The sequence below is a fragment of the Pollicipes pollicipes genome, unplaced genomic scaffold (genome assembly GCF_011947565.3).
Source record: "Pollicipes pollicipes isolate AB1234 unplaced genomic scaffold, Ppol_2.1 Scaffold_3087;HRSCAF=3621_pilon_pilon_pilon, whole genome shotgun sequence".
In the NCBI taxonomy this organism is placed as follows: domain Eukaryota; kingdom Metazoa; phylum Arthropoda; class Thecostraca; order Pollicipedomorpha; family Pollicipedidae; genus Pollicipes; species Pollicipes pollicipes.
The window spans coordinates 43686103-43700769 of NW_023596225.1; the positions used below are offsets into that span (position 1 = coordinate 43686103).

A 14667-nucleotide genomic window follows, 5' to 3' on the forward strand; every position below is an offset into this window, starting at 1 on the left:
CCCCCCCCCCCTCATCCCCACTGGGCATGCCCAGGGGCCGGCAGCGCCGTGTCGCACGACCCAGAGCCGGGCGGGAGGGTCACTCGAGGCCCAGCATCTTCTCGGAGGCCGCCCAGAGTTTGGCCGCCAGCTGGTCGTCCTGCGCCTGCGCGCTGGCCCAACCCCGGCGGCAGTCCGAGTAGTACCCGCCGGACTCGGCCGTCAGCGTTGGCTCCACTGCGCAGTAGACGACCGTCTGTGCACCCATCCGCGCGTTGCGGAAGAAGTAGCTAAACAGGACGCCCTTGAGGAACTCCGAGTGGTACCACTTGCCACGCTGCTCGCGGTAAATATCCGTGTTGACCACGCCGGGGTGCAAGGAGAAGGCGGTGACGCTGCGCTGGCGCAGGCGCCGCGCCAGCTCGCGCGCGTGCAGGATCTGCGCCAGCTTGGACGTGCCGTACCGGGTCCAGAGGGCGTACGGTTTCCGCTCGCATTCCAGGTCGTTCAGGTCGAGGTCGGTGAACCAGTGGCCCGTCGATGACACGTTGATGACACGCGCCGGCGCGCTGCGCACAAGCTTGTCGGTGAGCAGGTGCGTGAGCAGGAACGGCGCGAGGTAGTTGACCTGGAACGTGGTCTCGTGACCGTCGCCGGTGGTGCGCCGGGTGGGCAGCAGGCAGCCGGCGTTGTTCACCAGCAGGTGCACCTTCTCCTCCGTCTTGTTCACGTCGTCCGCGAACGCGCGCACCGACTGGAGGGAGCCGAGGTCGAGCTGCTTAACGATCACCTCGCCGCCCGTCTCCGACCGGATGCCGGCCGCCGCCAGCCGGCTCTTGCCGACGTCGCGCGACGCGATGATGACGCGCGCGCCGCGCCGGCTCAGCTCCAGCGCCGCCTCTCGGCCGATGCCGCAGTTACCGCCTGTCACCACGGCCGTCTTGCCCTCGAGCGTGGCGTTGCTGCGGCAGCGGGCGCCGATCATCCAGCGCCGGAACGCCAGGTAGCACAGCCCGCCTATGCAGAGGTAGAGCGCTGTCGGCGCCCACAGCCAGATCAGCACCAGCACCACCACGTAGGTGGTCCACAGGGCCACCTGCTCCTCGCGCTTGAACTCCTGCCAGTCCTCGCGCAGGAACGCCAGGTAGCTGCTCATCGTGGCGGTTTCGGGTGCACCTGGGGGTTCAAAGGAGCCGTCACACGAGCGGCCAGGTGGCAGAACACTGCTCCAGATGGCAGTAGTTTAGGAGATCCTCGTAAGCGTAGAGGTAGCATTCAAACGTCGTGAACGACTTTGCTGGCGGTATTCTTCATCTTGAGTTCATCATTTGACCAGCGTGTACATACGATAAGGCAAAATGCATACAGAGCATAAACATAGCCGGTCGACGGTCAAAGGTGCCAAACTAAACAAATCCTCTTGGAAGCAGGCAAAAATGTTAACATGACACAGCACACGAACGTACGGTGCTCGCAACTAAGTATTTCTGATTAAGGGAAGCCTCAAACTGTTTTTGAAAGCCGACACCGACATGTCTTCGTACCGTACACAACGGACACCACGCCGGCTGTTGGATTGAATGGTTACCAGTTAGAAAGCTGACGCCTGTCAACCACGGAGCCACAGATGCATGATGAAGAGAAGAAGGAAAACCGAGGCGACTATGAGCACACACCCCAGTTTTTGCACCGGAAATGTGCTGCACGAGCGGCGGCCCTTGTTCGGTGCTCCGAGCATCCGCTCCCGCGGAAAAGAAGGGGTATTTTAGTTCGACTACGCTCACACGACTGGGGACCAGAGGATGTGCGCACCGATCTCCGCATTTGTGGGGTGAGGTCTGCCTTTCTTAGTAGTCAGAGGATGTGACGAGTTACGATGCAGTATGATTCCACTGATTTTAAGAACATTTCGGTGGCGTATCTTCCAGCTGATAACATAAACAAAAATGCGGAAAAACCATGAGTGCAAGGCCTTTCTAGCTGACATCAACTTCATACACGTGTCAAAGCAGTGACCGTGCTATTTATTACGGCGTCTATTTTGGCGCCCCGTAAGTCGTCATCCTTTAGCTAGCTAGACGCAACCATAAACCTCTTGAGATACTTTCTTAGGCAACACAACAATTGAATGAGAAAAATAACATTGCCGCAAGGTCACGTTTGACGGTCAGACCAAGGTCAAAAGCAACCTTTTTTACTCTACGGTCTTGCTGTTCAACGTAATTTTTACTGCTCATTTCGAATTTATTGATAACGGGAACCAAACGGGATGGACTTTTTAAAGGCCAGGATAGGACACTGACCCAAAATGATCCAGATCAACACTTTGTTCTTGGGAACATAGTGGCTAGCGTTATCTTTTTCGCTTGTTCAGATGCAAAACTCAAATCAGTTTTACATGATTTTGATACCATGACCTTCAAAATGCCATACAAGGTCACTGATTTTAAATAAGCATGTGGCCTTTTGCTTGGAAAAAATTCCTAGATTCTGTGGCACTTTGGAGATCAACCTGGATTTTAACCTCATTCGACCTTATTTGACCCGAATTTCATGACCCAGGAACCCATAGCTTTAAAGTGAGCTCCAATCGAGTTTAACACACTCTTTGATTTGGTACGTCTAGCTCGCTTAGTTCCTGAGATCTCAGCGGGGTCAAATTGACCCCCCCCCCCCCTCCCACCCGAAAGAAGAGTGTCCAGCCGGCCAACCGGGCGCGTGTTAAGTGGTAGTAGCAGAGGTAATGGCGCGTATCAGCAAAACGTGTAAAAGATTTTGCAGCTGAATTAATAACGGACATCAGTTTCTGAAGTACGAGTTTTCTCATATTAAACATGAGGCATGGGTGTCCTGATGTAAAACATATGCCACACCATAAACTTAAGTGCCGACAGTAAAATTGCTGTTGTCGATTGTAAGTGAAGAGAGTGGACGTTTATCAGTGGAAGTAATGATGGAAGTCTCTGAAGCATGAGTTTTTCACTTGGTACTCCTATTATGAATGTACATTAACACTAGCAGTAAGGTCCTGAACATGTGACGACTGTGCAAGCCCTCGCAGTACCCGTAACCACCGATTTGATGTTTTGAAGCATCCGCTCTCTCGTGCAGCGCTAATGTCACGAATAAATGTTCGCAGCACAATAAATGTCGCACAATTTTTAGGGCTGCAGAAGTGTTCGCAGCAGCACATGTGACATCCATCACTTTTTGGAGCACAGGTTTGATGCGCAGTGATAGTGTCGCTTATAAATATTGCCAAAGAAGAAAATGGCATTGACGGGCTTCTTCCGAAAGACACAGGAGCAGCCAGCATTATATGGATGAAATGTGGCGTAACAACAGCGGAAAAAGGGATGCCCGAGTCATTCTCATGGGTGAGTTTTCTGTTGTTCGCTTCCTTAAATATTGACAACCGCAGCATTTGTACGTGACTGTTGATAACACGTGAGATAGTACGCACCCGAGCTAAGCATAAGATCTAGGCTTGGCAACCACCAGGTAAAATGTTGAACGTTGAAAAGTTCGCAAGTTCGCATGAATTTGTCCCGAAGGGAAAACGAATTATCGCGTTTTACATGTGTAAACCAACGCTATCCTTCCACACGAGGCATTCACTTTGCAACAGCTCCTTTTCATAGATCTTCAGTATTGATCCTGTGGTTGAAACGTCTAAGTGCAACTGCGCACTTTGGCATAATTTAAGGCAATTCTCTCCCATTCCAGCAATGCAAATTAGTTGAAGTCATGTTTTTAACAGGTACTGCGGCATAAACCGTGAACGGGAAAACGAAGAATTACTTAAAGCCATGATTTGAACAGTATTCCTGCATGAACCGTGACTGGAAAAACGAAGAATTAGCTAAACCCATGTTTTTAACACGCATTCCGGCATAAACCGTGACTGGGAAGACGAAGAATGTGAATCGGAGTCGGATGTAACACATGTCTGGCTGTGTAACACTGAGCGCACATCGAGTCTCAATAAGTAGCCCCGGTAACATGTAAAACTGCATCGCATAGTGATATCAGTAATATTGTTCTTCTTGTTCGCCTGCGTCAATGCTGAACGCACATTTGCTTTCAAGACAGTCTACTGAGAATGCAGCGCCATCAGAAACCTGAGAATGGAGGATGTCAAGGCCAAGTCATCCGCAGTTGTCCGACTCAAGCGCTTAAGAATGTAGTGCCTTGTGAAATCAGAGACTGCAGAGTTCCATTATGAAATTGTTTGTTGGTAGGAGACCACGCTGCTGTGCGCAGCGAAATCTATGGACAAAGCCACGGCGTATAGTACGGGTAAAGTTTCGCAAACAGAGGGTTGGAGGGGGACGAGGAGGGGTAAGAAGAAAAATGGCAAATCGGATCCCAGAAATACGCCAACAAGGGGTTGTTAAATTTGGCTCGCAAAACGAGTTTTCTCCTCGAATTTGGTCTATTCTCCTCAAAGAGAGATGGCTGAACCCCCCTCCCCCCCCCCCCCACAACTGATTACGAACCTACAACCCTGATGTTAGCAGGCATCACCTACGTATTAACAAGAAAGTTTTGGTACTAATACCTGTAATGTTTATTATGATGCCCTGCCTTGACATAGAGTGTCCGCTCTGGGTTACTAAGCGGACAACCAACATTCTGTTTGGGGGAATTGACGTCAGCTAGTGTGGCTCGAGCCATTGACGGTCATGAGTCCACGTGGTGTGGGGCTGTGCTATGCTATTAACCAGCATCTCATCAGCGTTCGGGGTGTGGTGACTTGTAACATCCAAGATGACCAGCGTGGGATATACAGCAGGCATATGTGAATATTACACCTGTATATTCGCTTTGGAGACAATACTAGTTCGCTTGGAGAACAACTCCATGACAACTCCACGTTACGTCAAGTCCCTGAAGCCGCAATCGCACCTTGTACTGATCTCACAGCTACCGCCACGTCCTTTTCGTCTTCAAGGAGCGGGTAACCGTGCCAGACTGGTATTTCCGATAATTTAACGCTCGGTCGGTGGCGGGCTGCACGACATCGCACGCGCACGTCTCCAAGACGCACGTCAGAAACTCTGGCGATTCTTGTCATGATTACGTTTTTATATATTTCTAAAGCCTCGGCACTCGTCACATTCTCATCAATGTCACCCTACGTTTCCATGCCCGGGGCAGTAGTAAGATGAAAATTCCACCTTCTGAGCCATGACAACCAGCAGTCGTAGCATCATCGTTGGCTGTTTCCCTTCAGATCTAGCCAGCACGCTCGATAGCTGTCGAATTTACAGGTTGTTCGCATTGCACGCGCATTTCCAAGCGGTTTCTGCCATTGTTTTAAAAGAATTGTGTTGCATTGGTGGATTCAGATGAAACAACGTCCCCTGAGAGAATGCGGCTCATTGCATGGAACACCAAGTATCAAGCCTCTATGAGACTTAAACCTGCTTCTTATTTTTTATTTCACGTCAAATTTGGGCTCATTGCAAATGTTGCAGAAAAACCGGACCAGCATCGAGCATCATCTGTACTTGACCAGCATTTTGCATACCGGCATGCTGAAAATATTGTGGGAAAATGTTTCAAGCATTTGTTCTGCTTGACAAGGAAAAACTCCTAGAACTGCCATTAGTGGCTGCACGACAATTATGTATCAAAGAATGCATCGCCGCCATCGGTCGGATCGGGTGGAACTGGTCAATTCGCAGATGCCCCCGTGGTTCAAGCATGTCTCCCCCCGGGCCTCGCTCTGCGGTCTCGCCTCGACTACCGTCCAAAGTACGAGGTCCCTTATCGGTGCGACAAGTGTTCCCACTCCCCTCGACAATGTCGCGCATCCCGCTGCCTGTGCGCAACTGGGGCGGTGCTCTGCACGGCTAGGGCGGTGCTCTGCGCGGCTGGGGCGGTGATATGCATGGCTGGGGCGGGTGTTCTGCATGGCTGGGGCGATGTCTGCGCGGCTGGGGGGCGGTGGTATGCTTGGCTGGGGCGGTGCTCTGCTCGACCGGGGTGGTGCTCTGCATGGCTGGGGCGGTTCTCTGCACGGCTGGGGCGGTGCTCGGCGCCGCAGTGCCGGCCTATCCGGACCGCTCACCTCGATGACGTCACGCTCGATCCGCCCGGCTGCGTTCTGTCTCGTCCCCACCCGGCGCGGCACGATCACTGGCTGCCACACAGCGAACACCGCACGCCTTGCAGCGCTGCCGCCCTCCTCCTCCTCCCCGCCACCCTCACAGGCCCCGACGTCACGCACTGCGCGCTCACAGCGCCGCCCCAACGTGTACTAGACCCCGCGCCCAGGCCGGACGCCGCGTGACAGCGCATTTGGCCGGCCCACTCCGAGGCTGACCTTGAGCCTCCCGGCCGTACTCACCGCGTGAGGACCGCTGGCGCCGCCGCCCGAACTCCCCTCCGTAGCTCGCCACGCCGTGGGCGCAGTCTGACGACCCACGGCCTTGTCCGGACGTCGCCCGGCGACTGCACGTCATGGTGCCAGCGGCGGCTCCAGCCACGTGGCGACAAGGGTCGGCGCAGGCGGGGCCTCCCCGGGTGTTGGCCTCGACTCGCCCCTGCCGCCCGCGGCGAATCACGTGGTACTCAAACGGCTTTGATACCGGCTGAGCTAACACGAGATATTGTTGACTCGGGTGTCGCCGTCGAGGCAGTGCAGCAATGAGGACTGAAGGTCACCACGCTGTTCCACGGTCACAGGGGTAGCACGTGATGTCCACAGCTGGGTGCCGCTACACCCTGGTTCAGGAAGTGCGCTAGATGGTGTTCCAGGTGTCAGTTTTCACTTGTCAGCTGACGCCCGCGGGCCGAGCTGCTTGCTCGCCTGCGACGCTACCTCAGCAGTGCTTCGCGTCTCTATTCCCGCGTGCACTCATCGGCGGGAGCGCGGCGGTCTCACCGCTGGTCAGCCGGCAGAGCGGAGCGCGCTGGGCGGGGCGTGCCCGCACGAGGCACTCCCAGCCGGCGCGTGCTGCTGGGGCTGTCTCGGCCGGCGTGCTACGCCGTCTACACGCGCCTCATGACCTGAGCGGCGGGCCTTGCGCCGTATTCTATCGAGTGGTATTTATTCTCTCAGGGGAAGTGAAAGTGACAGGCCGCGTGTAAACGAGATGAAGTGAACGTTTTTTACGGTTGTGGGAAAGCGATGCCGATGTCACGTGATATGCGCACAGATAATCATCTTCTGATAGGTCTGAAAATATGCATTTAATTTGTCATGTCCATGTTAAAAATATGTGCAATCGTTAATGTACTCAATTGATTTCAAGGTGTTAACTGACCTGAAAAATCATTCTAGCCTGGGATTTGTATCTTTACAGCTGCTGATACGCGCGGGAGAAACCATCGCTAAACTAGCCCAAATGGCTTTCAAAAACGTTCAGCACTGCTCGGGCTCGGCCACAGCGACCTGAATAACGTCCTGTGGTGTTATTTTGTTACCCAGCCGCCTCACCTAAAACTTTAAACGCACACCATGTGAGAGGTATCGCGTGTCATAACGCTACATTAGCAAAATTTTATGGTAGACTAGTCTATAATCTACGCATCTCTCCCTCTCTCTCTCTCCTTGCCCCCTCTCTCTCTCTCCCTCTCTCTCGCTCTCCTCCCTCTCCGTCTGCCTCTCTCCTCTCTCTCTCCGTCTCTCTCTCTTCTCCTCTCTCTCTCTCATCTCTCTCTCTCTCTCTCTCTCTCTCGCTCTCTCTCTCTCTCTCTCTCTCCTCTCTCTCTCTCTCTCTCTCTCTCTCTCTCTCTCTCTTTTTCTCGGGTGTATGTGTGTGGATGTGCGCTGTCGGGTCAGTCAGTGCAGCCCCGCCCCGTCACCTCGGCTCTGGTAGCTTACCGCGGGTGCACATTGGACCCGGATGTCAGCCGAGTGAAGCAGCGGATATACCCTGTGTCAATGTGATGTCTCTGGCCATGAGATAGCGGCTTCCAATCTGCAGTCATGCTTTCGTCTGGCCTGGATCAACATCAATTGACGGGCAGAGAGCACATCCTACACTACACATCTAACGCTGTCGTGCGGAGTCCTCGTTCAGAGCGCTCATGGCCGTCTCGTTCCGAGCTGTGACCTCTGTCTTCATGGTGTTCCCAGCTACAGAGATAGTTGAGCAAATGTGCGTGACACACTTGAGCGACATTCAGCAAGGAGTCGAAAGAATGCTCAGGAAAATTTTTGCACCGGAACCCTACATATTTACACTTCACCATATTGCTGCTTATAGCTGTGTCCACTGCGGTACAGAAAGGGCGATGATACGCCGGCCCGCTGCACGTTCCGTGTACCAAGGCGCTGAGCTACGGGGGAAAAAGGGGGAGGGGGGGGGGGGGCAGTCGGTATGTCAGCGGGCCTGAGCGAGAGCTGAAGCCATGGTATGATGTGGATTAGCTGTTGCCGATAAGAACAAAAGTGGTATCTCATGGCAGTAAAGATCTCCAGAATCCTAAAAACTTCCAGCGTCCTAAGATATAAGGTCCCTAAAATTCTCAAAACTCTTTAGGACGAAAAATGCGATAGAAGACATCTAACCGTTCTTGGTAAGCGTTCACGTCGCCACATGCCATCTGTTCTGTGAGAACACAAACTATTCATAACATGCGGAATGCGATTGATTCAATACTTGCTTTAAAAAGACGCCCTCCGCGCATTACCAGCCATTTGTTGTTCAACACGCTCTCGGGTAGGGGGTCAATGGGATCCCCGAGGGTTTTTTCCGGAATCATTTTAGAACGGCGTCTGACCTACGGAAGGTCAGTCAGGCAACGGATTGAGCGAAGGTGTTTTCAAGGGAATCGTTTATTTTGATTCAATAACGGAGTATTAGACGAAATCATACGCCTCTCAGATAGTTCCCTAGGCAACACAACAACTGAATTAGCGAATGCCATTGACCTGGGGTTAGGTATAAAGGTCAGCCTAAGGTCAAAATCAGCCTGTGTTTTTACTCTCGAACCTGCCGTATGGGGTAGTTTCTGGTGCTCATTTTGAACTAATTGATAACAGAAACCACATCATACAGTGTCCATGGACTTTTTAGAGATCAGAACAGGTAATTGTCCCAAAGTGACACAGGCCAGCATTTTGTTTTTAGAACCATAATGCCATGCAAAAATGAAAGCACCCTGGTATGGTTTTGTGCCCCATGACATTCGAAACGAAATGCCAGACCATAACGAAAGGTCAGTCAAGGCTATTTATCTTGAACGAGCGCCAATGACCTTGTGCCTAGAACAGGCATCTCGGTTCACGGCGGTTGCATGAGAAAATCTGGGGCACTTTGGGCACAAATCGGGACTTTGACGTTGTTTGACCCGATAGTCATAATCTGGGAAGTTGAAATTTTGACAACAGCGAGTTTATTCACATGATAAAATACTCTGTGAATTTCGTAATTCTAGTTCTGATAGTTTCTGGAATTTTAGGTGGGGTCAAATTGACCCTCCCTACCGGAGCGGAAGGCACTTAACCGGCCACCCGAGCTCGTGTAAAGATAGTTCTGAGATAACAAGTCGATCCCACGCCCTGTGATTGACTTAGAAGACCATCACACGATGTCGTACTCGCTTCTCATCGGCTAACAATCGCATCATTTACGTCACATGTGACTAGGGCTCGTTTCCCTTGGAAGTGGTACATAAGATGCACCGTTGGTTTCCATGCATTCTCATGCTTTTGTATGAGTGCTTTATCGGAGGCCAACACGCGCTAAGGGTATCATCATGAGAGAGGCTAAGTCATCTGACTGAGCACCAAAGAGCAGTCGGTCGACCGACGACAAGTTGCAAAGCCGGCAACACTTTAGTCCTTTGGGATTTCCCGAACTTGAATGCGTTCCGCTCGTTTCAGGAACAATTCAAAACCTTTGTTGGCATAAGCCTCCATTGCCTTAAGCTGTTGTTGTATTGCGGTTGATTGGTATTTTGCAGCTCCTGAAGAAGAGCACACGACGGACCAGCACATCGTCTTCAACACAGACTCTGCGGCGGACGGCAACCACAATCTAATCTAGATTTCTCTTCAAGAAGCCTGATGACGGCGTTGGCCAGATGCAGCGAATGTAAAGATAGCGTCTGCAAATAAAGTGACTGAAAAGATAGGCTTGAAATCGGCGTTAGCATGGCGCCAACCATTTAAGTCGCCATGTGACGCACAGGGTCCCGTCACCGCCCACCACCTGCCTTCAGGCGGTTCGATGCTGCACGAGATCGCGGTGCGATGTCACTGACGCGGAGCCGGGAGTGCGCGGAACTGGTGCTGGTCTCTGCTCCCGCATGTACTCGAAGTTAGGAATGCTGTTGACCGTTTATCCAGGAGGGAGCGTTTTATCCGCTTATGGGGTTCTCGGACGGGTAACTGTTCCGTGGCCAGAGACAGAAGTCGTGCTGTGATATCGATCTCAGATCGTTGGCTAACATCACATCGTCATGGACTGGCGGATGGTATGTGAGGTACGCTGGTTCGTATGGGCCGCAATTCTTAAACTGATTACAGTGTAACACCGCATGAGACAGGCCAACATTGTGTGTGAGGCTATCATTACGTCGCCTTTTCTGTTGGCTGTTCTGAATAGACTTTATCCCATAGGAAAAATATATTTACACAAGTCAACAATCAGAAGAAGTCAACATGAGTCCACAGCAGTCAACATTTCGCGAAGGAGGCATTATGATCCATGCGCCAGAAATGGGGCATTTGACGGCGCGTCTTATAAACGTGGTTACATGCGAGCCGAGGTTGATTAGCTGACTGCAACAGTCGTGGTGAACAACGAAACGAGAAAGAGAGAGAATAAGCGATCTAAATAGTGAAAGAGCAGCATCAAACCAAGGCGATGATGTTAAACGAGTGAAAAACGACGTTGTCTTTCATCGCAAAAGCTGAAAATGCCACAGAATCCAAGATAATACCAACATATTTTGCACCCAGGGAATTCCAGCATATAACTAACAGCGAACACTGTCGTGTGTAACAACAGCTAGTCGGGCGTTGTCGAGCAACAGCCTCTGGTAGCCTGAGCTCTCTTAAAGCTTGCTGTTGCGTCGAATCCAGTCTCCGAACTCTGGAAATCACACACTGATGTCAGTCGGGTGCCAGGGGCCAAGCGGTTTAGGAGATGCTTACACAGAAGTTGATATGTGACAAGATTCCTTTTTGGTTGGCGATGCGGTAATTGCCCAAATACATGGAATCCTCAGCGAGCAAAATTCAATGCCGATGCATGCAAAAGAACACGGTAAAAATCCGCGAATAGAAGGGTGCATGCGACTCCAGAGGCACAAGCAGGAAGATCGGCTGGCAGCAAACTCCTCGCACGCCGGCAGCTGACCCGAGGACCAGAGTACACAGACGGGGAGGCGAGAGGCGCTGTTATACCAGGGCAGTACTAGTACCAGGTAAGTACTCACCCGAGACGCGCGCGTACACGCCCGGGTAGCCGGGCAGAGCGCAGCCCTTGCCGAAGCTGACCACGCCGACCTGAGTGTAGATGTCATTGTCGCCGACCACGGCCATCGGGCCGCCGCTGTCGCCCTGTCGACAGCGGGGGGGGGGGGGGGGAGGGGGTCAGCAGCATGCAGGCAGCCGAGCGGGGCGCCGAGGTAGGCTCCGAAAGGAGCGATGTGATGCGCAGAGACACCTGTGTGCGCAGTTGGGTCATGCATGCGGTCTTTGTCCGTTCTGTGCCCACGTGCCTTGTGAACAGACCTGCATGCTGATCACCGCTGGGGGTCTGTTCATGACGTCATCGTTCCGAGCAGGGAAAGAATCGAAGCACGCCTGCCCGTCGTCGCTTAGCTTCCCCTGACAGGTGCGAGCTTCCACCTCGTCTTAACCCGACAGTGACCACCCTTCACATGACGCGCTTTCGCGTGACGTCACAGGCGCCCGTCGGCAGATGTGGCCTCACCTGACACGAGTCCTTGCCGCCCTCCGGGTAGGCAGCGCACACCATTCGGCGCGTGATACCGATCCGGTCGGCCGCATAATCGCTCTGGCAGTCGGGCGTTCTCCATGATGGGCACGCGCACGAACTGGACAGCGCTGGCGCCCACCAGCGACTCTGACTTGAGCAGGCCCCAGCCGGCGAGCACGGCGAGGCGCTTGGTGTAGCAGGTGGAGGGCACACGGGACTGGCAGCGCACCTCCGGCAGGCAGATGGCCGAACCCAGCCGTTCTCAAGCGCCATCAGTGAGCGTAGTGAGCTTCGCAGTCTGCGGCAATCAGCAGCGGGTGTGTCATGGCAGAGAGAGTAGAGAGAGAGAGAGAGAGAGAGAGAGAGAGAGAGAGAGAGAGAGAGAGAGAGAGAGAGAGAGAGAGAGAGAGAGAGAGAGAGAGAGAGAGAGATAGAGAGAGAGAGAAGAGAGAGAGAGAGAGAGAGAGAGAGAGAGAGAGAGAGAGAGAGAGAGAGAGAGAGAGAGAGAGAGAGAGAGAGAGAGAGAGAGAGAGGAGAGAGAGAGAGAGAGAGAGAGATAGAGAGAGAGAGAGAGAGAGAGAGAGAGAGAGAGAGAGAGAGAGAGAGAGAGAGAGAGAGAAGAGAGGAGAGAGAGAGAGAGAGAGAGAGAGAGAGAGAGAGAGAGAGAGAGAGAGAGAGAGAAAGAGAAGAGAGAGAGAGAGATACTTATCTCTCTCTCTCTCTTCTCCGCCTCTACGCCTATGATCTCTCCTCTCTCTCTCTTTCTCTCTCTCTCTACTCTTCCTCTCTCTCCGCTCGCTTTTCTCTCTATTCTCCTCGCCTCTTCTTCTCTCCTACTCATCTCCTCTTCTCAGTCTCTCATCTCTCTTCTCTTCCCCCCTCTCTTCGCCTGATCCTCCTCTCTTCTCTCTTCTCGCCTCCTCCGTCTCTCATCGCATCTCGCGATATGAGATAGATATAGAGCTCTCTCAATCTGCTATATAGAGAAGAGAGAGCTATAGCTCCCCTCTCCATCATCTTTTGCAGATTTCCGTCTTGTACTTACTTGCTATCGCTACGACTCGTTTCTCTTGCGTTGCCGGTTGTTTACTTCTCGTGTTGATGATCTTCCACCCGGAAGATTCTTTCAGACTCATCATTTACCCGCTTATGCTTGGCAACGGCGATGGCCAAACGAGTGGGTGTACGCCTGGAATAGACGTTTTGAGGATGTACATGTAGGTGCAAAAAACACGCAACAATATTGTAGCCCTGTTCGCATAAGCGGGCGGCGACTGGGAGAATGCGATCGGGTGTACGGCGAATAGCCCGGCGCTGCGTACCAGGCTGCTGCGCAGTTTTCAAACATGTTCATTGCAGACGTCATTGCTGTTTACTTATTCACTGCTCATTGCAGGCAAAACGTGGTGGCTGGAGACAACATGTAAGCCACGGCTCTTGCAACCTTACACCATAATGCACATCACCGAGCTTACAGCAACGCGTAATACAAAACTGAAGCAAGAGATGTGAGCTTGGGTAACTACTGCCACCGTCACTGTGAGTGTCAGGAGACGTCTGCTGGCGTTTGTGGCCCTTAACATGAATGTACTCTGAGCAGGCTCTAGCAATGTATTGGGAGCAGCTGTTGAATAAGGTCCACACCTGACTTTCCCTTCCCACCCAGGTGGCTGACTTTTCATTATGAACGCTTGTCTGATCAGGATTAATTACCCGTCCACGCAGTGAGCGGCCGTCAAGATGTAGCGCTCGTTGATGATGCTTCCGCCGCAAAACTGAACTTTCGAACGACCGGTCTGCAGCGCTACCTGAAACGGTGCAGCAGAGGGTTTTGCGAGCAGCAAATTCAGAAACAAAAACAGAAACAAGACGACACAAAAGACGCATCACTTGAACAGCCGTCGACTGACGATGTGATTTGCTGGCACATAATAAGCGCACCTATTCATGCGCGCAATTCACCTGGTAAGATCGGCCGCACAAGTCTACCGTGACCCAATCTACATGATAACTGGGGCGAACAACCACTCGGTGTCCCGCCCACTCACCAGTGACTGCCCAGTCACCGCCCACTTACCAGCCAGGGGAAGTCATGTGGCGGCGCCTCACTCGTCCCGCCCACTTACCAGCCAGGGGAAGGCATGTGGCGGCGCCTCCGAGCCACCGACAATGCGCTTCGCGGCCTTTGTTCGGCCGCAGATCGGGGCGTTCAGGTCAATCGGCTTCGAGAGGTCGATGAAGGGGTCGGTGTCGACCACGGCGCTGGCCTCGACGGCCGGCTTCTCGCCGCCAGAGGCGTGCGCCTTGCAGCGCAAGCGGCCCCCGCCGAGTCGGTTCGAGCGGAACTCCACCTGCATTTGGCCCGAGGCCGTGACCTCGACGTCCCGCGCGTCGGCGCGGAAGGTCCGGCGGCCTTCGCCCTGCGGCCGGGCGAGCAAGAAGTCGCCCTTGCCCAGCTCGAATACGTCGCATGTCACCCGGAGGTCAGCGCCGGCGGTCTCCGTCTGCGGCGAGGAGGAGTGGTGAGGGTGCCACCGTCGCCAGTCGAGTGCGGCCGTCGACCGGTAGGCGGCGCCACCGGCGGCCGGTTGGGAGCGCTCGGGAGGCGAGGACCGGAGCTCTGCCTTTGGCCATCGGTCGGCCTCCGAAATGTTTTAGGCCATGGGTTGACCTCCGAAATATTTTAGGCCATGGGTTGACCTCCGAAATGTTTTAGGCTATGGGTTGACCTCCAAAATGAGCCAAAAACGGTTGATCCAAAATTGTAACGCCCAGATATGGA

The 14667-nt window shown here is 53.1% G+C and overlaps 2 protein-coding genes and 1 long non-coding RNA gene across 3 annotated transcripts in view; all 3 read right to left on the minus strand.

Moving 5' to 3' along the window:
* Window positions 1–14667, minus strand: part of LOC119090310 (serine protease 44) — a 28640-nt gene that overhangs the window by 8631 nt on the left and 5342 nt on the right. The window contains exons 4-5 of the mRNA XM_037213096.1: window positions 14012–14389; window positions 13599–13693 (exon numbers count right to left, since the gene is read on the minus strand). Coding sequence (XP_037068991.1) covers window positions 13599–13693; window positions 14012–14389 — 473 coding nt within the window. The remainder of the gene's footprint in view (window positions 1–13598; window positions 13694–14011; window positions 14390–14667) is intronic.
* LOC119090311 (retinol dehydrogenase 12) lies at window positions 8–6089 on the minus strand. Its single transcript, XM_037213097.1, has 2 exons — window positions 6056–6089; window positions 8–1155 (listed from the first exon to the last, which is right to left on the minus strand). The coding sequence occupies exon 2, from the start codon at window positions 1133–1135 to the stop codon at window positions 80–82; it is 1056 nt and encodes a 351-aa protein (XP_037068992.1). The 5' UTR covers window positions 1136–1155; window positions 6056–6089; the 3' UTR covers window positions 8–79.
* LOC119090312 (uncharacterized) lies at window positions 10596–11974 on the minus strand. The gene is made up of 3 exons (XR_005093206.1): window positions 11880–11974; window positions 11380–11503; window positions 10596–11033 (listed from the first exon to the last, which is right to left on the minus strand). It is a non-coding gene; the product is annotated as an uncharacterized LOC119090312 (long non-coding RNA).